The sequence below is a fragment of the Zingiber officinale genome, chromosome 1A (genome assembly GCF_018446385.1).
Source record: "Zingiber officinale cultivar Zhangliang chromosome 1A, Zo_v1.1, whole genome shotgun sequence".
Taxonomy (NCBI): domain Eukaryota; kingdom Viridiplantae; phylum Streptophyta; class Magnoliopsida; order Zingiberales; family Zingiberaceae; genus Zingiber; species Zingiber officinale.
In genome coordinates, this window is record NC_055987.1 from 101,319,912 (window position 1) to 101,342,007 (window position 22,096).

The 22,096-nt window shown below is 33.4% G+C and overlaps 1 protein-coding gene across 2 annotated transcripts; it reads left to right on the top strand.

Moving 5' to 3' along the window:
* The first annotated feature begins 1,606 nt into the window (after positions 1-1,606).
* Positions 1,607-13,992, top strand: LOC122027726 (glycerol-3-phosphate acyltransferase 9-like). 2 transcript variants are annotated; one of them, XM_042586735.1, is made up of 13 exons: positions 1,607-1,838; positions 2,070-2,189; positions 2,278-2,335; positions 3,026-3,144; positions 5,654-5,753; positions 6,931-7,026; positions 7,106-7,202; positions 7,292-7,379; positions 7,459-7,555; positions 12,801-12,886; positions 13,005-13,124; positions 13,221-13,319; positions 13,680-13,992. In XM_042586735.1, exons 2-13 carry the CDS (start codon positions 2,083-2,085, stop codon positions 13,726-13,728), a joined length of 1,116 nt encoding a protein of 371 aa, XP_042442669.1. In that variant the 5' UTR covers positions 1,607-1,838; positions 2,070-2,082; the 3' UTR covers positions 13,729-13,992. The 2 variants fall into 2 exon arrangements, with proteins under 2 accessions (XP_042442669.1, XP_042442677.1); XM_042586743.1 differs by lacking the exon at positions 1,607-1,838 and adding an exon at positions 1,846-1,899.
* The last annotated feature ends 8,104 nt before the right edge of the window (positions 13,993-22,096 follow it).

The following is a 22,096-nucleotide window of genomic DNA, read 5'->3' on the forward strand; positions in this document are numbered from 1 at the left end:
AGGCGGAGAAGCCTTTTATACTCTAATTGCTCAGAACTACTGCTAGGAATTGCTTACAGAGTTGAATGTAGAAGTTGTTCTGAATTCCTAGCTCTAGGGGGCTTTAAATAGCCTCTAGAAATCTGATCTCGATGGTCCAAGGCGCCTCCAATAGGGGTCCAAGGCGCCTCCAAGAGGTGAGTAGATAAAACTTTATCCGCGGCTTGAAACGGTCACTTTGACCTGTTGAAGGCGCCTTCAACAAGGTTGAAGGCGCCTTCAAGCTGGAGGCGCCTCCAAGCTGGCAGCTCCAATTCCAGCTTGGTTTCTTCAGCTTCCGACGCTCTGTTCTTTTGGGTGATTGCAGCCAACCGGAATAGGGCTCACCCGAACCCAATTCCCGGCCTTCTCCTCGAGCAGCCTTCCGTCTCGGCTTAACGTCCCTTGAACGCCGCGCTCGCTCTTCACGCCCACCGGAGTACTCTTCCGCAGCTCTCTCGTCCTTCAGATGCACCGAGCCCGTTGGCTCCCTTCTTGTGCCGTCCTTCTCGCTAGCTGCGTCTTCCGCTCGACTTCCTGTGTTCCTAAGCTCCTGCACACTCAGACACAGGGATCAAACACAGCAGGACCTAACCAACTTGGTTGATCACATCAAAACTACCACGGGGTTCAACATAATACTATTAATAGAGAGTTTTGAGATTTTTATTAATAGAGGGTTTTGAGCGAATTTCTACATCGAGGAAGAGAAAATTAAAAAGAGGCGTTTGCGGAGAAGATGACACAACGTTGGAAGAAAAGTCGGCGGAGATAAAAAGATATTAGACTTATAAAAATTTATGGAGGATAAGATGAGGATTTATGAAATTATATAACGATATTTTAGAGAAATAAATTATTAAAATAAGATCTTTTTTAAAAAAGTAGGGTCTTCCATACTTTTTTAAAAACAGCTTATAAGCTCCAAAACAACTTATTTTGACAGTTTATAAGTTGTTTGAAAAAAAATTTATCAAACAAATTTAAAAAGCTTATAAGCTCCAAAACAACTTATAAGCTCAGCCAAACACCCTCTAAATGAGTAAAACAGAACCAAGTAGAGGTTTTATTTATTTATGTTTTCAAGCTCAATTTATTTAATTATTTAAAATATTTATATTTTTAAATTTATTTGATTAGTTAATAAGTTTGATATTATAATTTTTTTGTTTATCTGTTTATTTATTTATAAGTTTGATAAAAAAATTATTAATGAATATGATTTATAAATTTTATTTATGAATATTAATAGCAAACAATTCACAATCATATATTGTTCCATTTATTTATTTAATTTAATAAATCAGTTGAAATTATTTATTTAAATAATTATATATATATATATATATATTTTAAACTAAATACCAATTTTATCCAGTGGAATGATAATACTTAAAAAAATATAAAAGCAAAATGTGAATAGTGGAACTATACGAGGCATTTTGACAAATATTATCCGGTAAAATAGAAACAATAAAACTAAAGGCGTATATTGAAAAACAAATAAAACTCAGACGACCAATCAACACAACTTTTACGATTAAGATGGCCCACATTGTGGCCAAGATATTTACCAAATACGTAGCAGGTAGTAGGTTGGGTGGAGATATCGAATTGAGACGAATTCGTTCCTTCCTTCGCTTGCCTACGAATCGGCTAATCTTTCCCCTTTCTCTTACTTCATCGAAGGCCGGAGACGAGCTCCTCCCCGAGGATTCACCGCCACCTCGGAATTCCAGTACGCCCCCCCGAAGCCAGTTCGTTGGTGGTTGTTGGTCCTTGCCTGCGCAGAAAGCATTTTTCTTCTTCCAGTAATCAAGGTTTCCATTTTTCCTTTCAGTTTCTCTTTGGGTAGATTGTGTTCGACGAAGAACGGAAGAGGTAAACAGGAACAATAGAGCGTAGATTTTGAGATCCTATGATTCACAAATTATACTCTTCTTGCTAGCAAAAGATAGCAGTTTGGATTTCAAAGTGTTTTCAGAGAGACGGATGAATCCCATCATTGTTGTAAATTTAGCAAATTTCGATGTGTGGGTTTTCATTTGCAGAAGTTTGGACGCTATGGCTGGATTGAAATCTTCACGTTCGGAAACTGACCTTGATCGCCCCAACATTGAGGAGTACCTTACGATGGAGACAATTCGTGAAGCTCCAAAGAAGCTTCATTTGTACTCTTCTCCTCTCAATTATGTCGTTTTTATTATTTTTTTAGAATTCTTGGGGCTATGCTTGCTGGAATATACTTTCTTCGCTCAGGTCTGACCTTTTAGATATTTCCCCTACCCTCACGGAAGCTGCGGGCGCCATTGTGGATGTGAGTCTCTCTCTCTCTCTCTCACACACACACACACACACACACACACACACACTTTCTCTCAATCTTGATGGATCTTTGGAGCTTTTTAACGTAACAACACTAATTTAAGGTTTTGAACTGAAATGACGTTTGACATTTCTTTTATAGTCTTTTGGTGACCATGCAACTTTTCATGGATAATTAACTTTTCTAATTTCATATTGCATGCTAGAAACTCAGGATAGATCATGATAGACGAGTTAGTATCATCTGACTGACAAAGTTATGCTAGCATTGCGTCTTTGTGTATCATGCTGTGATGTTGTTGGGATAAATTGTTTTGGTAAATCCTTTATTCTTTTCTCATTGAAATTTTCTCGCGGTATGAAAATAAAAGGTCATTGGATATGAGTGGTTGATGTCCTGGTGCTTGGTAAAATCACATATGATTTTCAAAAGCTTAATCCCATTTCTTCTTGTTCAGGATTTGGACTTCATAAATAAGAAATTTATTTATCCTATATCATTGGACGTTGAATATACTGGCCATTTGACTTTGCATGATGTATCACATTGTTTCAGCAAGTTTTCTTATTTTTATCAGACTTGTGATGGCTTGTTGAATGGATTAGCTTACTCTATGATATCTACATGCTTTATGTTTTTTTACTTTGATATTGAAATTTAGTTTTCTTTCTCGAGCCACAGGACTCTTTCACACGCTGCTTTAAGTCAAATCCTCCAGAACCCTGGAATTGGAATATCTATTTGTTTCCATTGTGGTGCCTGGGAGTAGTTGTACGATACGGGATTCTCTTTCCAGTAAGGTCTGAATTATTTGTAATTTGATTTGGCAAAAAGCCATTATGAGATGCAGCCCTACTATTCACCGTATGATTTGCATGGTTATGCATAACTAAATTCCTATATAAGTTGAGTAAACTCTTTCAGGTAACTATACTTTATCCACATCCACAGCACACTTTGTATTAGTGTGCGTTGGCAACCTTCTGATATGCTCAGCAGTGGCTTATGCATTATGCTCAAGTATAATTCAGATCACTTTGGCCAATGAGTCACTTGAGTTTGCTACTTGAACAGAAAAAATAATTGTGAAAGTCTAGTTAAATTGCAGTTGTTCTGCATGTTGGTTGATGTTATAATTTAAGTGGCCACTGTCAAATTGGAAGTGCAACCCTTGTTCTATTGTGAGAGTGTTGTTTCCTTTGCATGAAAAAAGGTATATTTAATCATAAGTTCATAACATGTACCAAATCAAATGACTGATGTTGCTGTGGTGGTCACTTAGCAACTAGGTTACCACCAAGGCATCTATAACATAATGAACTGATTGATATACCAGTTATTATGTTTTATTTTAACTCAGTTTTGTGGTTATTGGACTTAACCGATAATACTTTTTGTCAGATTCACAAGTCATACCCCTTTCACTATGGAACAAGATCACACTGTAGTTTTATTATAGTAACAGAATGACATTTTCCACAATCATGTGTCATGCACTTCTTTTATTTTATATCATGCAAGTGGAAAAGGTGAAGAAATTACTTATCGTTCAAGAATTTATGTTGTAGAACATATATAATACACACTAGAGATCCTGTAATGAACATCAGTTTGAGTTTGCCCTTGATTGCTTGATGGGGATGGGGAGGGTCAGAATTGGATATTTGCTTGTTAAGGAAATCAGATATTGATTGGCTTGACTTCGCAGTGGGGTCAGTTCGGTCTTAGGCTAGTTCTCATATACATGAAGTTTGCAAGTATAGTAATCTGAGAAATGAAACGTGGGGTAGTTCTCATATACTTGAGATAACCCTCTAAGGTTATATTTGTAATGTATGGGAGAGATGGCAAATTGTGAACCTCGTACATGGATTAGATACGCCATGAGTGACTTTCTATGCCTTTACTTTTAGTACAATTAGTTGTCATGCTGTAGCTGGTTGATTTCTTGCATTTAATTGTTGATTTACATTTGACAAGGATTAGACAGCTTACTCTTGTCTTTCAACATGTTATGATTGTCAATGTTAGGTTGCCAATTGATGGTTGTACAAATGTTTGCCCATTTTTTCTCGAGCTGCAGTAATGTCTAACCGCCTGCTCAATGCCACATAATATCTTCAACATATTAATTTTTCTAACGTCATCGAAATTAATGTACAAAACTACCTCTTTGAATTTAAAGATATTTGTCTTTTGCATGGCTTATTCTCTTAGGGGCATTGCCTGTTTGATTCTAATGAAAATGGTTAATTTTTTTGGCATATAGCTCCATATGATACTAAGCTGGTATGGAGCCAGCAATATGTAAATACTAGGCTGGTTCTTGAGCCTGCAATGTCTCTCATTTAATCTTGTTTGCATATATTATGAGGCTAGGTCATTAGGCCAACAATATGTTTCATGTATTTGTGTTTCCATATAATGCTATGTGGGTATTTGCGGCAGTAATGTGTCTCATGTTTCCACTATTCTTATATGTGAATCTTGCTAATAGATGCTACTGATGCTTCTTACACTAGGTACTATCATCTGCAGTTAGCCTTTTTAATTTTGATTCAAAAGAACAATTAAGCAGAATCAGTTAATTAGATCAGATGCTACACATAGCCTTGTTTCTTTGGAGAGATGATAAATTAAAAAGGCTGGATATGTAGAAACAATGGAAATATGGATTGGAGGGATGGAAAGAAAATTATTCTTTCAATTGTCTCCTTGAACGAATGCAAATGAGGAAAGATTATTCTTTTCTATAATCAATAGGTGTTGATTTACTTTCTGATATTAGATGTGATGACTTTCAAAGGATGCATGCTTAAATTCATCTCGTTGGATAATTATCTTCCCTCTTTATTTGTCAAAGGAAACTAGAGAAAGATGATCAATTCTTTGACTTATCTCTGATTCCCAATCCATTATCTCTCGCTCCCAATCCATCATTTGATATACAGTTATATACCTTCAAAAAAACACCGATATTGCTACTGGGACATAATGAAAATACATCAGTTCTAATTTCAGGAAGCTGGGCTATCTAGTTGGTCTAGGTGTGTGTGTATATATCATTTTATTGCCTTTATTTAGGATTGAGGTGTGTTCTCTTAGTTTGATTTTTCCTCCTGATATAAATCAGCATATATATAGAAATTTGTTGAATATTTATCGTCTGCTTGATGGTGTAATGCCCTTGCACAGCCTCTTGACTTCACATTTTGAAGAAAACATTAGTCTTCTGAATATTTGGTGTTCCATAAGTAACTTTAGTTGGCTCATCTTTTTCTTCAATCTAATGTCTTGTATGCTTTGTAGAGTTGGAGTTTTGGCTCTGGGATGGATAGTGTTCTTTGCAGCCTTCCTTCCAGTACATTTCCTAATAAGAGGACATGATAAATGGAGACGCAAAATCGAGGTGCACTTCTTGTGGTACCTACATTTATCAATTTGATAGTCTAATATCTTCTCTAAGAATAACATAGCATATAAGTAAATTTTTTTATGAATACCTATCTTGGGCAATATATCTTAAATTAACCTAATCTATTCTACATCATTTTGTCTGTTTTTGGATCTTTGGTTATTTTAATACTTTCAAATTCGCATTTTGGTCACCATGAAGCTTATTTGTTATTTATTTCACTATTCCATTCTTTCTGAATTTGTTGGTATGTTCTTATACTTTATATTCAGTATGTTGATGTATGAATTATGCCTCACATTATATGCATTAGCTGTTCTATGTGTTATGGAAATCCAGAACAAGTGTTTTTTTTCTTTTTTGTTGATTTTGGATTGTGCACTTCCTTTTCCTATATGAAAATCTGGTAATTTGTGGAATAAATCCATGGATTGATATATTGCAGGGAGGAAGAAAATAACTTTAGATATAATGCTAGAAATTGAGGAGTTTGCTGTCTATCATTAGGAATAAAACATTGCCAAGCTTCACTTGGATGATGTCGCTGATTGAATCATGAAAATGATGAAGCTAAAGGGTGGTCCTATACCAAAGAGAAGTAGAAGTAAAATAGAAATGCGAAATTGTGTTCTTATCTTCTGGCTTCTACGTTTTCTCCTTCCTTTTTGTTAAGATGTGTTGGTCACATTGAGAAGGCACTTATATCGACCAAAATTCCTCAGATCAAACAGTTTAGTGAGCCTGATAAAATGGCATTTCGTGATCAATTCTTAGCAATGTTTAATGGGTTGCCAGTTTTAGTGGAGGTTGATTGATTGTAAAAGTTTGTTATCCAGTAATTTAATTTGTTTAATTTGGCAGTCCCACACCACAGTGTTTTGATGAGAAGCAGACCTGTTTGCTTTTGATGTTCATATATGGAGTTATGTCATGTATTTTGATATTCTGTGAATGTTAAAAATCAATGATACCAATGCTACGTGAGGCACTTTACCCTGTTACTCTTTTTCTTACAACAGTTTTATCTAGAAGGATGCAATTTAAGTAATAATTGGATCAGCCCAAACACTTAATTCTTAACTGATGTTTTCCCACTATCTTAGCTTTCCTATCCTTAGATACTGTGTCCATTCAGTATGTGCTGATCTCTGTTTATGGTATCTGTGCACAGAGGAAACTGGTTGAAATGATGTGCAGTGTTTTTGTTGCTTCATGGACAGGAGTGATCAAATACCATGGACCTCGTCCAAGCATACGTCCCCAGCAGGTTCTTCATGTTCTTTAAAATCTTATAGAGGGTAGTTTCATATTCTTTTTTAATGGATAATTAGTGCATTATTTAACAGGTATTTGTTGCCAATCACACTTCTATGATTGATTTCATCATCTTAGAGCAGATGACAGCATTTGCTGTTATCATGCAGAAACATCCTGGTTGGGTTGGTGAGGTTCTACATTGTTTTTTTACATGGCCCTTATTTGTTCTATCAACTGGTTTATGAGTATCAATAGATGCTTAAATTGGTGCATAGGGTTTATCCAGAAGACCATTTTAGAAAGTGTGGGTTGTATCTGGTTCAATCGCACCGAAGTGAAAGATCGTGAAGTTGTTGCTAGGAAGTAAAATTTCTCTTCTGATGACACATTGAGTGAGTTCTGGTTTACTTGTTTGGTTGTTGATCTCTCTCTGAATTTCTAGGATAAGGGAACACACTCAAGGAGTTGACAACAACCCTCTTCTCATATTCCCCGAAGGAACTTGTGTAAACAACCATTACACTGTTATGTTCAAGAAGGTTAGTATTCAGTTAATAATCCTCCATTTTATATGAATATGATGTCTCCACTTGCTTAGATATGGAGATACACAACCTTGATTCTCTATGCAAAACTTTATTTTCCTCTTGCACTGGAACTTTGACACATTCACATGTTTGACTTAAATGATTAGTAATAGTCTTGCTGTGACCAACTCATCATTTATTTACATGCCTCGTCATCTTAGAGTTGTTAATCTTGGTAATATATTTGGTGATTGAAGTTAACTTCTTATACCCTTTATGTATTGTACCATTCCATAGATGGATACATGTTTCAGCAGTAAAAACAAGTTACCTATGAGCTGGCTATGATTGTCCTTGTTACACAACAGAAATGACCAACAGAATCTTGTAATCCCTTTTACATGATTTCTTTTGGTCCCATATATGTTATTATTTATATAAAAGAGTCGGAAAGGAAGGGATTAACTAGGTGGCACTTTAAGATTGAATTAGTCTAATCTCAATTATTTAAAGTTTCAACTCTATAATCTGATAGCTAGAAGAATTCCATTATAATCATATATCTTTGTAAATTATTGAGAAATTATATTTGGTGAATTACAAAACAGGAGTTTCTTTCAGCAGATGTTTAGGAACAATGTGATTATGTCTTCTTTAGTTGGAGATGAGCTGGCTAAGAGAAGACTGTAAATTAGCCAAGCTGAGTTGAGATTGATTGTGTTCTCAGTTTATTTTTTTTTTTATTGACTTCTTCAACTTTGCTTTTAAAAAAATTTGTCGAGCTCTAACCAAGCTCGGGTTTCTCCAAGCTTGACTTAACATATTGTTGTATTTTTTAATATAGTTGTTATAATATGAAATCTTAACTCTGCTCATGAAAACCAATCATGACTAGTTCCAAGTCCGAATAAAGGAGGGTTGTATTAGGTTGTCAGTCAACGTTAAATTATGACAAATGTTCAATGAATGGATTTATTAAACTATTGCGCCAATGCTAGGTTGTTTCACGGAAAGAGTGCGTTGCAGGTCCGACTGTAACATCTTGATAAGGACTGCTACATCTCTAGAACTCGCGTATAGTGCTAAATATGCAAGAGTTTGTGTTGCAGGGTCCGACTATAACGTATCAGCAATGACTGTTACATCTCAATGAGAACTTGGATATAGTATTAAATAAGTAAGAATTCTCACACCATAGGTTAGATAAGAACAAATATTATAGGAAAACTAATAGCCTAAGATTTGGAACATAGGAACCCTCACCGGTAAATCAATGGAGGTAGTAGATGCGATGATTAGAAGAAAAATTAGTATTTTGTGTGTACAAGAGACAAAATGGGTAGTGAGAAGGCAAAGATAACAGAGAACTCGGGTTTTAAGTTATGGTACACAGGAAAGAATAAAACAAGAAATGGAGTCGGTATTATTGTAGATAATTCGTTAAAGGATGAAGTTGTAGGAGTAGTTAGAAAAGAGGATAACTCTTAAGATAATAGTGGTGAAAAAACTATGAACATAATTAGCATATATGAACCACAAGTAGGATTAGATGAATCTACCAAATTAAGGTTTTGGGACAACCTAGATGAAATATTATAGAACATTCCGCTAAATGAATTGATTTTAATAGGAGGTGATCTAAATGAGCATGTTGGAGTGAAAATGAGGAATATGAAAGAGTACATGAGTGTTATGAGTTTGAAATTAGAAATGAAGAAGGGAAAATTATATTGGATTTTGTGATAGCATATGACTTTATATTATATTAGCTAATACGTTTGTTTAAGAAAAGAGAAGAATACTTGGTCACGTTCAAAAGTGGAAATAATAAATCACAAATTGACTTTCTTATGGTTAAGAAGAGGGATAGAAAGATTTGTAAAGATTGCAAAGTTAACCCCGGAGAAAGCTTAACTACTCAACATAAGTTAGTAGTGTTGGATATATACCTCAAGTATAGTATCAATAGAAAGAAATACATACGACTCCTAAAATTAAGTTGTGAAAGTTAAAGGATGAGAAGCAAATTTGAGGAGAAGGTAGGAGTACAAGTATTAGGTGAAATATACGGTGATTCTAATAGGACATGGGATAAGATAACGTCAAAGTTAAAAATAGTAGCTAAGAGTGTACTCGGTGAGTCAAAGGGACATGCACCACTAAGGAATTTTGGTGGTGAAATGAGAAAGTGATGAAAAACAAAAAGCTGATAAGAAAGTTTATATTTGTAAGAATGAGAAAAATTTAAGAAAATATAGAATAGCTAAGAAAGAGGCTAAGAAAGTAATGCATGAAGCAAAAAATGAAACTTTTGAACTATCATATCAAAAATTATATACAAAAGAATAGGAAAGAGATATTTATAGAATAGCTAAAGCGAGAGAAAAAAAGACAAGAGATCTTATCCAAATAAAATGTATTATAGATGAATGTAATAGGGTACTAGTAAATGATGGAGAAATAAAAGAGAGGTTGAAGAGGTATTTTTATCAATTTTTTAATGAAGGTTTAGGCGACCAACTTAACTTAGGTAATTTAAGTAAGTCAAATGAGTATAGAAATTTAAATTTTTATCGTAGAATTTAAACTTCAGAAGTAGAACAAATTTTAAATGAGATGTACAATGGAAAAATCATTTGACCAGATGATATTCCGATAGAGGTATGAAAGTGCCTAGGGTAACATGATATTAAATACAAAAAAAATACCTGATTAATGGAGGGTAAGTACTCTAGTTCCCTTATACAAGAACAAAGGGGACATACAAAAGTGTGCAAACTATGGAAGTATTAAACTAATGAGTCATACCATGAAATTGTAGGAAAGAGTAATAAGAAAAAGATTAAGGAAGAAAACTACGGTGATCAAAAATTAATTTGGGTTTATGTCTAGAAGGTCGACAATAGAAGTTATACATCTTCTTAGACAACTAATTGAAAAATATCAGGAACAAAAGCAAGATCTACATTATATTCATTAGCTTAGACAAAACTTATGATAAAGTCCCAAAGAAATTATATGGAGAATTCTAGCAAAGAGAGGCGTTAGCGTAACATATATTGAACTAATTACAATTATGTATGAGGATATAACCACCAGAGTAATTCAGGTGGAGTAACTGAATTATTTCAAATAAAGATAGGATTATATCAAGGATCATCTCTAATTCCCAATCTTTTTACGCTAATTATGGACGAACTCATTGCACACATTCAAGATATAGTACCATGGTGCATGTTGTTTGTAGATGATATTATTTGGTAGATGAAACATGTGAAGGAGTAAATGCTAAGCTAGAATCTCGACGGGAAACACTAGAAGGGAAAGGTTTTAGACTTAGCAGAATAAAAACAGAATTATGAAATTTAAGTTTAGAAATATTAGACGTAATAAGACAATTGTTAAGATAGGAGATGATGTATAACCTGGAACTGAGAACTTTAAATATTTAAGATTATTTTTGCAAAACGATTAAAGGATTGAGAGAGATGTTTTACATAGAATACAAGCAGGATGATTAAAAAGGAGGAGAGCGTCGGTGTTTTATGTGATTGTAAAGTACCTCTAAAACTTAGGGTATGTTTGGTTGGGGGTTATCCTTGATAACTTTGATTATCCATCTAAGGTTATCAACGAAAATCCTGTTTGGTTTAGGTAATCGATGATTCCCGAGTAATGTTCCATGCCCGACATGTCAACAAAAGGGGCATGCAACCCGAAATCGGAAAACCTCGGAAAATTGAGATTTTTCTTGATTCCGGGGTTAACAAAATTTGTTTACCCAAAATACCCTCGAATAAAAGAAAAATGTGATAAAAAAGAAAAATATAAAGGAAAAAATAAAAAATAAAAAAATAAAAAATAAAAAATGTAAAAAACATTTGAATTTTTTTTAAAAATTTAAAAAATATAAAAAATGTAAAAAAATTAAAAAATAATTAAAAAATGGGGAAAAATAAAAAAACACAAAAAATAGAAAAACGTAAAAAAATTTAAAAAAACATAAAAATAATAAAAAGCGTAAATTTTTTTAAAAATATATAAAAATAGAAAAAATTTAAAAATTAAAAAGCATAAAAAAATTAAAAAACTTAATTTTTTTTAAAAAATAAAAAAATGGAAAAAAACGAAAAGAAATAAAAAAAATAAAAAGAAAAAATGTGAAAAATAAAAAATAAAAAATAAAAAAACGTAGAGTTTAAAAGATATATATGGTTGGTTTTGTAACTAAGGGTAATATAGTAAAATATTAAATTAGGTTATCCATTAAAACTTTCATACAAACAAGTTTTTGTTGCATTACCTAGGTTGAACCAAACAACAAGTTTTTATTCCACATAACCAAGGTTATATATGATAACTTGAACCAAATGCACCATTAAAGGTAAGTTCTACAAAATCGCAGTTAGACCTGTTATATTATATGGAGTTGAATGTTGGGCTATAACTCGAGTACACATTAGCATAAGATGAGAGTTATAAAGATGAGGATGTTAAGGTGGATGTGTGGACATACGAGGATGGACAGAATAAGAAATGAGAGCATTAGAGAGAAAGTTGGATAGACACGTTTAAGATGGTACGAACATGTATTTAGACGACCAATAAATACTCCAGTTCAGTGATATGAAAGTACGACAAACACGTACATTAAACGATGAAATGAAGATAAAAAATACTTGATTAGCAATAATAAAATAAGATAAAATTTAAAATTTAAGATATTAAAAACAATAAACATAAATAAATCATATGATAAAAATGCAAACATATTATGTCTTCTATATGTTTGAATGAAAAATCTACATAAACAAGATTATAATCGAGCTTGAGAGAAGCTGAAAAACAAACTTGTTTCTCATTCATTCATGAGTTTTGTTGAAGAATATGCCAACAAGCTGACTTCCCTAGTGTTCAAGCTCTTTACTTTAAATATGCTTTTATATTGAATGAACCTAATGAGCTCTTATTGAGCTAATTATCAAGATTTTTCACCAATATCCTATTCACTTATCTAATCAGAGTCATTAGGTTACTCCCTATTGTTAGTTAAAAATATAGTTAGGATATTCTGTTCATGCACTTTCAATTGTAACTCTAAAAGTTTGTTCTGTGCTTCTTTTTTTCATTCTCGAAGAATACCACCTCTCCTTACATAACTTTGTCTTTAATGTTCTTGCGTTCTTAATGTTTTCAATTACCTAACTAGCATACAATTTATTTTTGTTGACAATCTACCTTTATGATCCATTTTCAGGGTGCTTTTGAACTTGGTTGTGCTGTGTGTCCTGTAGCAATCAAGTACAACAAGATTTTTGTGGATGCCTTTTGGAACAGCAAAAAGTAATAAATCTTCTTGTGATATCATTTCCGCTTTTATATCGTCGTTGCATAATTAAAATGGAAAATCTGCATGTATCACTATCCTGATGTTTTGCAAGTTGTGATCATCTTTAAACAGGCAGTCTTTTACAACGCACTTAGCACAGCTTATGACATCATGGGCTGTTGTCTGCGATGTGTGGTACTTGGAACCTCAGTACATACGACCCGGCGAGACTCCTATCGAGTTTGCTGAAAGGTAAAGTTTATTTTCTGATTATTCATTAGCTGAAATAATTTCATCCTATTCCAACTCAAGTAGTTTTTCTGCCTTTTGATTGATCTTACGTAAAAGGGTTCGAGACATGATCTCTGTTCGGGCTGGTCTCAAAAAGGTTCCATGGGATGGCTATCTGAAGTACTTCCGCCCTAGTCCTAAGCTCACAGAACGCAAGTATGAATACTCTTGGGTTTTAAAATTTCAATGAAATTGTCTTTCTAATTTCTATAAGCTTACACTTGGAGTAAACCTATGGATGGCAATTATAGAATTATTTTGAGTTAATCAGCATAATAAAATACCAAAATCATACTATTTCACCTAGAGATCAAAACTCTGGCACAAAACCATCCTTTACACTTGGATTCAAAGTGGATAGTGACTATGAATTGGAAATACCTCTAGAAGACATCTTTTTTTGGCAGCTGTTAACTCAATTCATCTTCATCTTTTAGAATTTTTATGTTCATCATTTATCTACCTTACATTTTGGTTTATTTGCAGTTTTTTTTAACTCACGCTCTCAATTTGCAGGCAACAGATTTTTGCAGAATCTGTGCTACAGCGTTTGGAGGAAAAATAAAATACCTTTGTAAATTTACTCTTTGGTGTCTATGTTTATAGCGACTTCAACTTGGAAAACTCTTGCCCTCTACTTCTCCAAATTCCATCAATTCTTTGATAGTAAAGACCATTGAGATGGCTATTAGAGATTATTGGTAAGTATTAGTTTAGGTAATATCAGGTCTTGGCATAGATAATGTCAAGCAAATGGCAACATGTTTGGGCAAATAATGGGTTGACTAAGATGCATATTGAATCAATCAAATTCAAATTGGTTGCTAAATGTTCCTCGACAGTTTGTTTATGTTCTTTCATACAGCACTACTTAACAAATGTTGGTCTCTCTCGTTTTACTTCACTTCAAAAGGAGACTTCAAAGATCAAATGGTGAGGTTGCATTTTGAGATTTGCAGAGATCTCTGGTTTGATTTGAGTTCTTTGAATGCCCACTTAAGTACACCAAATTGTGCGGTTTGGTTTCCAATTTGATCCGTCAATGCGGGTCATTTGAACTATTGTTTCAAAATCCACCCCCGAACAGGATGCTGGCAACTGATGAGTTGTGAGTGAACCTCTGCTCCCAGTTGACGAGACACTTGCAGTTGCTGCTATAGTTGATGGCAGCAACAACTGTACTTGTCGAGCTGCAGTTGGCCTCGATGGTTTTCCTCCTTCAGTGGCTCTGCCGACAGCACATTGGAATCGCTCCGCCAAGGTGAGAGTAGAGCAGGGCCGTCTGAAAATTTCTTCTAAGGTCTTAATAGTTTTTAAAAAATAGATTTTTTATAAACTATTATTAGAGATATTTAATTTTATTAGTAAAATTTAAAAGGACAATTTATACCTCGCAGAAAAATTATTTTCACAATTAAAAGCAATCACTAACTAGGTCTTACCAATATCTTTATCTTATAAAAAAGCACACTTTTTTATTAACAAAATTTAAAATATAAAAATTCGTTTAGGCTAAACTTTGAAGCATAATTTATTAAAAATAATATATTTATCTAATCAATATTTTTAAATTAAATAAATAAAATTAAATTTCATCAATAATATGTTAAAAATACTAATTAATTTGTTGAGAAATAAATTATAATAATTTCAATAATATATATTTTAATTGTTATTTAATTTTTTTTATCAATAAATTTTAAGTTCGATAAAGAAAAATTTGAACGCAACAGTAAAATTATTGTTGGTACTGTGTATAATAAATCCTTCATTGAAATTTTACATTGTCGAGAGTTTTATGGATTGAGTTCGTTTTATCAATTTTAAATTGGATAAATTATAAATCAAATTTATTATTCTAAATATGGGTTTAACTTTTAAAAGTATTTTTATAAAAAAATATAAGTACAACGCATAAATATATTTAGGGGGTGTTTGGTTTAGGGGAATAGGAGTGGAGAATGAGAATGAGAATCATTGATTGTCATTGTTAATGTTTGAATTATAGGAATAGGAATAGGAATAGGAATAAGGGAATTAATCCTTGAAATTGGGTAATAACTCATTCCCATGTACCTCCCCTTCAATGAGCCATTACCCTATTTTCATCAATCAAAATATTCTCATATTCCAAAAATACCCTTGACCTAAAACTAAAATTTTCTCCCTTAATATCAAATATCAAAATTTATTTATTTATTTTTTCTTCATATCACTTCTCTCTCCTTGTTCTCTCTCATCATATTTTCTCTCTTATCATTTTATTACACACTTTCTCTCTCCTATCACACTCTCTTTCCTTTTTTTTCTCATTACATTTTCTCTCTCCTCAATCTCTTCCATCACACTCTCTTCTTTCTTTTTTCCATCATACTTTCTCTCTCTTCAATCTCTCCCATCACACTCTCTTTTCTCTTTTTTTTTCTCATCACACTTTCGCTCTCATCACACTTTCTCTCTCCTCAATCTCTCTTGTCACACTCCCTCCTTTTTTTTCCTCAACACACTTTCTCTCTCATCATCTCTCCCATCACACTCACTGTTCTCTTTTTTCTCATTACACTTTCTCTCTCATCATACTTTCTCTCTCCTCAATCTCTCTCATCGCACACTCTCTCTCTCCCTCATTTTTTTCTCATTACATTTTCTATCTCTTCATCCTCTCCCATCATAATTTCTCTCACATCATATTTTATCTCTCATCTGTTAGTACCGAAATTGAGCTAGAGGGGGGGGGGGGGGGGGAATAGCTCTTCGCGCTTCTCGTGTGCTTGGCGTTGCTTGTTTCTGCAAGATGTGCAGCGGAAATACAAGAAACAAAAACAAATACGCTAACACTTGGGATTTTACTTGGTATCTACCTCACAAGAGGTGACTAGTCCAAGGATCCACGCACACACACACACCTCCACTATGAAACACTCCTTTTCGGTAACTACCGAAGGCGGAGAAGCCCTACAAGACTCTCAATACAAGAAGAAAGGAAAGGGAAACAAAATACAAGCACAAAGCTTACAATGAGTACAGAAAACCCTAATCCTAGATTCTCTTCTTGCCTTTGATCCGCCTCTTGACTTGGAAAGCTTCCAAGATCCTTCAAGAACTGGCGATCTGAGCTTTGAGAGCGTTGTGGAGGAGCTGGCGAGAGATCTGAGATGAAACAGTGAAGGGATACCGCAGCCATCGCACGCTTGCAGCTCAAATACGACGCAACGGTCGAATCCCGATCGATTCGAAAGCTCCCAATCGATCGGGGAGGCTTTGGATCGATCCATGAATCGATCTAGAGCGCCTTTGTGCTCTGGGAAAAACGCCTGGATCGATCCACGGATCGATCCAGCGCTTATCGCGCGAACCAGCATCGTCCCAATCGATTGGGACCTCTGGATCGATCCACTGATCGATCCAGAGGCTCTCTGTTCGCTGAGAAAGGCCTGGATCGATCCACTGATCGATCTAGCTCCTGGATCAATCTACTGATCAATCCAGCTCTTGGTTTTTGCCCAAAACCAAGTCCCAAGCCTCTCAAACCAACATCCGGTCAACCTTGACCTATTGGTACATCATGCCTAGCATCTGGTTACTTCCTTGACCTGCTAGGACTCCCCACCAAGTGTCCGGTCAATCCCTTTGACCCACTTGGACTTTTCTCTTCGTACCAAGTATCCGGTCACTCCTTTGACCTACTTGGACTTCCACCAGATGTCTGGTCAACCTTGACCCATCTGGATTTCCTCATGCCAAGTATCCAGTCAATCCTTTGACCTACTTGGACTTTCCCCAGATGTCTGGTCAACCTTGACCCATCTGGATTTCCTCATGCCAAGTATCCAGTCAATCCTTTGACCTACTTGGACTTCCCAACACCAGATGTCCGATCATCCTTGATCCATCTGAATTTTCCCTTGCCTGGCTTCACTCACCAAGGCTTTCACCTAGCTCCACTCACTAGGATTTTCTATCTGCCTAGCTTCACTCACTAGGACTTTCACCTGGCTTCACTCACCAGGATTTCCTTCTGCCTAGCTTCACTCACTAGGACTTTCACCTGGCTTCACTCACCAGAATTTCCTTCTGCCTAGCTTCACTCACTAGGACTTCCTTTTGCCTAGCTTCACTCACTAGGACTTTCACCTGGCTTCACTCACCAGGATTTCTTTCTGCCTAGCCTTCCAGTCAGGTATCCGGTCACTCTTGACATACTTTACTCTTCTTCAATCAAACTGATCAATGCCTGATCAGAATCTCCCCATATGAACAACTGCACCTGCATTGTCCATGTGTCTACATGTATTGTCAAACATCGAAACTATGACCAAGACTCAAGCTTGGTCAACTCAGTCAATCTTGACCTAAGGGATATTGCACCAACATCATCATGCTCTCTTCTATCACACTCTCTTTTCTCATTTTCTCTCATCACACTTTCTCTCTTTTCATTCTTTCTCATCACATTTTCTCTCTCATCATACTTTCTCTCTCATCATTCTCTTTCATCATATTTTTCTCTCACATTCATCTTTCTCTCACATCTAATTTTTTTCTCTTATTTTCCTTTAAGGGTAAAAAAAGAAATATTAATTTATTCCGATAGAAAGTATGCAACTAACCAAACATTGCTTTTAAGAGTGATATCTATGCTCATACCCATTCTCATTCCATAATACAATGATTTCCATTCCGATTCCGATTCCCATGCTCATACCAAACGCCCCCTGAATTTGTTACGGACTTATTAATCGGTTTTAGTTAAATAAAATATAAGATATGACTTGAAATTTGAAATAGAATTTTAAATGAATTTGAGATGAAATTGTAAATTTTTATAAACAAAAATAAATAAAAATTCTAAACCGAATTTGAAACAATATAATTTTGATAAAAAATTCATTTAAAATTTAATAAAACATTAAGATGGAAAAAAAATTATTTCAAATATAATAGGGATTATATTTCTAACGCTAAATGATAATTTGACATTTTTTTAAAAAATAAAACTTAGTATTTTTTTTTAGCTTACAAGTTGGGATGATAATGTTAAACTTCTTTTAAGTTTTCAAATTTAAGTCTTATGTAAGCTATCGTGCTTATCATAGTCAATTTATGCAAGCTATTGTGCTTATCATAGTCCATTGAACTTATTCTTTTGACTTAATTACCTAATTATTGGACTTAATAAAGCTAATGATGTTGAATTACCTAACAATTAGCAGAGTTAAAATGTACAAAACAGTTAATAGTTTCTAATGCTTATTCGTCCTAAGAAGATGAAGGATAATAATTTAATCATCACTTTTCTCATAAACATGATAGGAACAATTGATGTTTAAGGTACTATTATCTGTTATATATATCAAAATATATATATATATATATATATATATATATATATATATATATATATATATATATATATATATATATATATATATATATATATATATATATATCAATAAAAAGTCAATCATTAATTGATTGACTTAGGTATAATTGTATCATATTTATCAATAAAAAGTAATATTTTGGTTATTATATTTATCTCATATTCGTGCTACCTAAATAAATATAATAATACCTTAGAATAGTAGGTTCTAGTCTACAACATATCAATTTTTGAATTGATTGTCGAAAGTTGTCAACATATATAGATAACACTATTCTTAATTATTCCTACTCAAGTATTAATATACAAGAACAATATTAATACGCTGAGACTAACATGTAGGTCAATTGATGACTTATTCTCACAAGTCAAGGATATAAGATATCAAGTTAACACATGAGTATATATTAGAGAATCTATATTGAATTGACTCGCCATGAGAAGTTTTATGGATCATTATATGAGTGTCATAAATATTCTCATAGTGACTATTAGTATAAATAGTCCTATGACTTGAAGTCACTACGGTACCCTACATAAGAGGTAGTGTACTTTAGTATCGATAAATATCACTTGTAACAAGCTAGACTACAAAATTATTCACTAGGTATGTAATAAGCTAAGATGAGGGATGTGAGTAAAATAGATGTGATTTGTCCCTTTTATATAATGGAAGAGATATCTCTGGGCCTCTTGATTGAGTAGGACTACTAAAATGCATGACCATGCTCAAGTAAGTCAATATGAGATATTAAGCTTATTTGGTTTAGTGATTCTACTTAGAGATTGAGAAACACATAAATTAATTAGAGGATAACACAGTCTGTGTCTCATAAATAAATTTAAATATCTAGAATAAAATGACTGAGCTATACAAGATAATGGTCACGGACAGTGATCTTGTCTGAAATCGATGGAGATAGTATGCTAGGTGTGTGGCTCTGATGTTGACTCTGTGAAGACTCCGACTCAGCAAAAAGTGACTCTGAGTGATCTTGCGTATCAAAGGAATGTTAGTGGCCGAGCTAGGGCAGAAGTCCTCTGTTAAATTTTAAGGGATGTCCTAAGACAATCGCCTTATGATTTTTACTATTTATTTGATAAATATAAATTTACTATTTGAGTACATATTATATGTTTGAATAGTCTTAAACTCATTTACTGAATCTCCACGATATAATTCATAGCATGAGAGAATTTGTGATTGGATCACAACTTGTGATTATCTATACATGTGAAATTATGAACGTATTGGAATTTCCCTAGTCATCAAATTAGTTCATTCGGATATCATCAATTCTAAAAGACTAGCACTGGTTATACTCCTTGGTTCGACCAAGTAGTTGTTTCTCACTAGCTGGAGACATTGAGGTGTCGAGTGTTAAATGTGGATGCTAGTTATGGTAATTAGTTCATTGGACTGACCTACTATAAGACTTCATATGATGATCTACAAACATATATATATCTGTGAAGTTCTTACTACAGCTAGAGTGTAAGTTCCCATCTACTTGAGGTATACAAGTCATCTTGGTCATGCAAAACTTCTACTTTGACATCTTAAGTAAGCATCTCTTGGAGGTGTGAACCTAAGATAATTGGATATAAGTCAGAGTGCCCAAATGTATTTGGATAGCCCACAGAGGATTCATCGCTCCTTGCAAGGAGATATATACCCTATGACCATTTACTAGGATTATTACTCAAAGTCTTTGGCCAAAACATCACATGTTAAAAGTATGAGATTCTTGTACATATGTACGAGTAATTTGAATCCGATAATGAGAAAGTATTACTTGGGCTAGGTAGTTAGCCTAGTGGGGGCAGACACATAGAACATATTCTGAACCAAGTAGCTATAAGATGAGTGAAACCAATGAGGAATGACTCATTGTAGCTGCTATAGGGTTCAAAATTAGTTCTGAGATCAACTATGATTTTTTGATTAACTGGGAATCATGATGTATTACTAGGTGTCACTCATGATCGTTCCATAATTAAATAGTTAATTATAGATGGTCAAGATAAACTAGGAACCTATTGGATCACACGCACTATGAGTATCTAAAAGATGTAAAATAAGTTAGAGATAGGATTCTCATATCAAGAGATAAATATTTGGTTGGGTCATACATAAGATAAATATGGAAATATTTGTCGGAACGAAAGTGCGGATGGGCCACATCTCTTATAAAAGAGTTGGACCCAATTTGGTTTAGCCATAAACTAACTTGATTTAGTTGTGAACTAAACCAAGGGGTTAATGAGCTGATTTTTTGTTAAGGTATAATGGATTAGATTTGTCTTTTTAATCCAACTCATTAAAAAGTACTATATATTGATATGATTAAGAGATAATTAGTTGTGAACTCATTATTGGCTTGATTATATTTTGGAAACTTAAACCCTAATACCTCTCTCTCTCCCTCTCTCTTGCCGCCGACTACAACAAGAAGTTCTCCTCTTGTTGCCGTGAGCCACCTAAAAGAAGAAAATCTTCCTTTTGCTTCTTCTCCTTCTTCTTGATCCTTCTCATTTGCTCAAGGCTAGTACCTTCCGAAGGCAAAGCTTGTTCTCTTGGAGTTGTCTTGAAGAGATCAGCATGGATACGAATAGAGGCGAGGTTCGATAACGTCACAAAAGGTTAATGCCCTTCTCATTACAAGTCATCTGTAAGGTATACCTAGAATAATTATTATTCGATTTCTTTTGTTTTATGATCTTATTTGCACTAGTATATCTTACATGTATGTGATATGTGTGATGTAATAAATTATTTTATTTATTGGTAAGTCTTCCACTGTGCATATTTACGAAACATATTTTTATCACACACCATATTGGGTATATCCCATCAGTGGTATTAGAGTCCAATCGTATTTTGACATGATCGTAAAATTATTTTATAATTTGTAATTAGTGTTATAATTAATTTAGGATTTTTTTGAATTATTAAGAATTTTTATTTTTTTAGAAGTTTCCGAAATTATTAGGAAATTTCACTTTTAGAAAGTTTCTGAAATAATTTTAGAAAAATTAATTTAGAAATATTCTATTAATTTAGAAATGATCATTTCTGAAATTTTTAGAATTTTAAGAAATATTCTATGTTTAGAAAATTTCATAATTTGTTAGGAATTTGGAAACATTATAAAATTATTAAAAAATATAGATTTAATATATTTTGAATTAAATTATAGAAATTATCTTTTTTAAAAAAATTTAGATTTATTAAAATATTCTATTTTTAGAATTTTTTTTTAAATTGTTAAGAAAAAATAAAGTTTAGAAAGATTTGGAAAATCATAAAAAAATCCAGATTTAAAATATTTTATAATAACTTTAAAATTATTAATTATTTATTTCCTATATTACTAAGAAATTAATTTAGAAATTTGTTTTGAAATAATTAAAGACTTATTGATAGAAGATTATAGATGAGATATGTTAATTAAATTTGGAAATTAATTTCCTAATTTAATTAAATAAATCTTGATTTATTAAAATCAAATTTATAATATATTTTTATTTTTAAAATAGAATTATATAT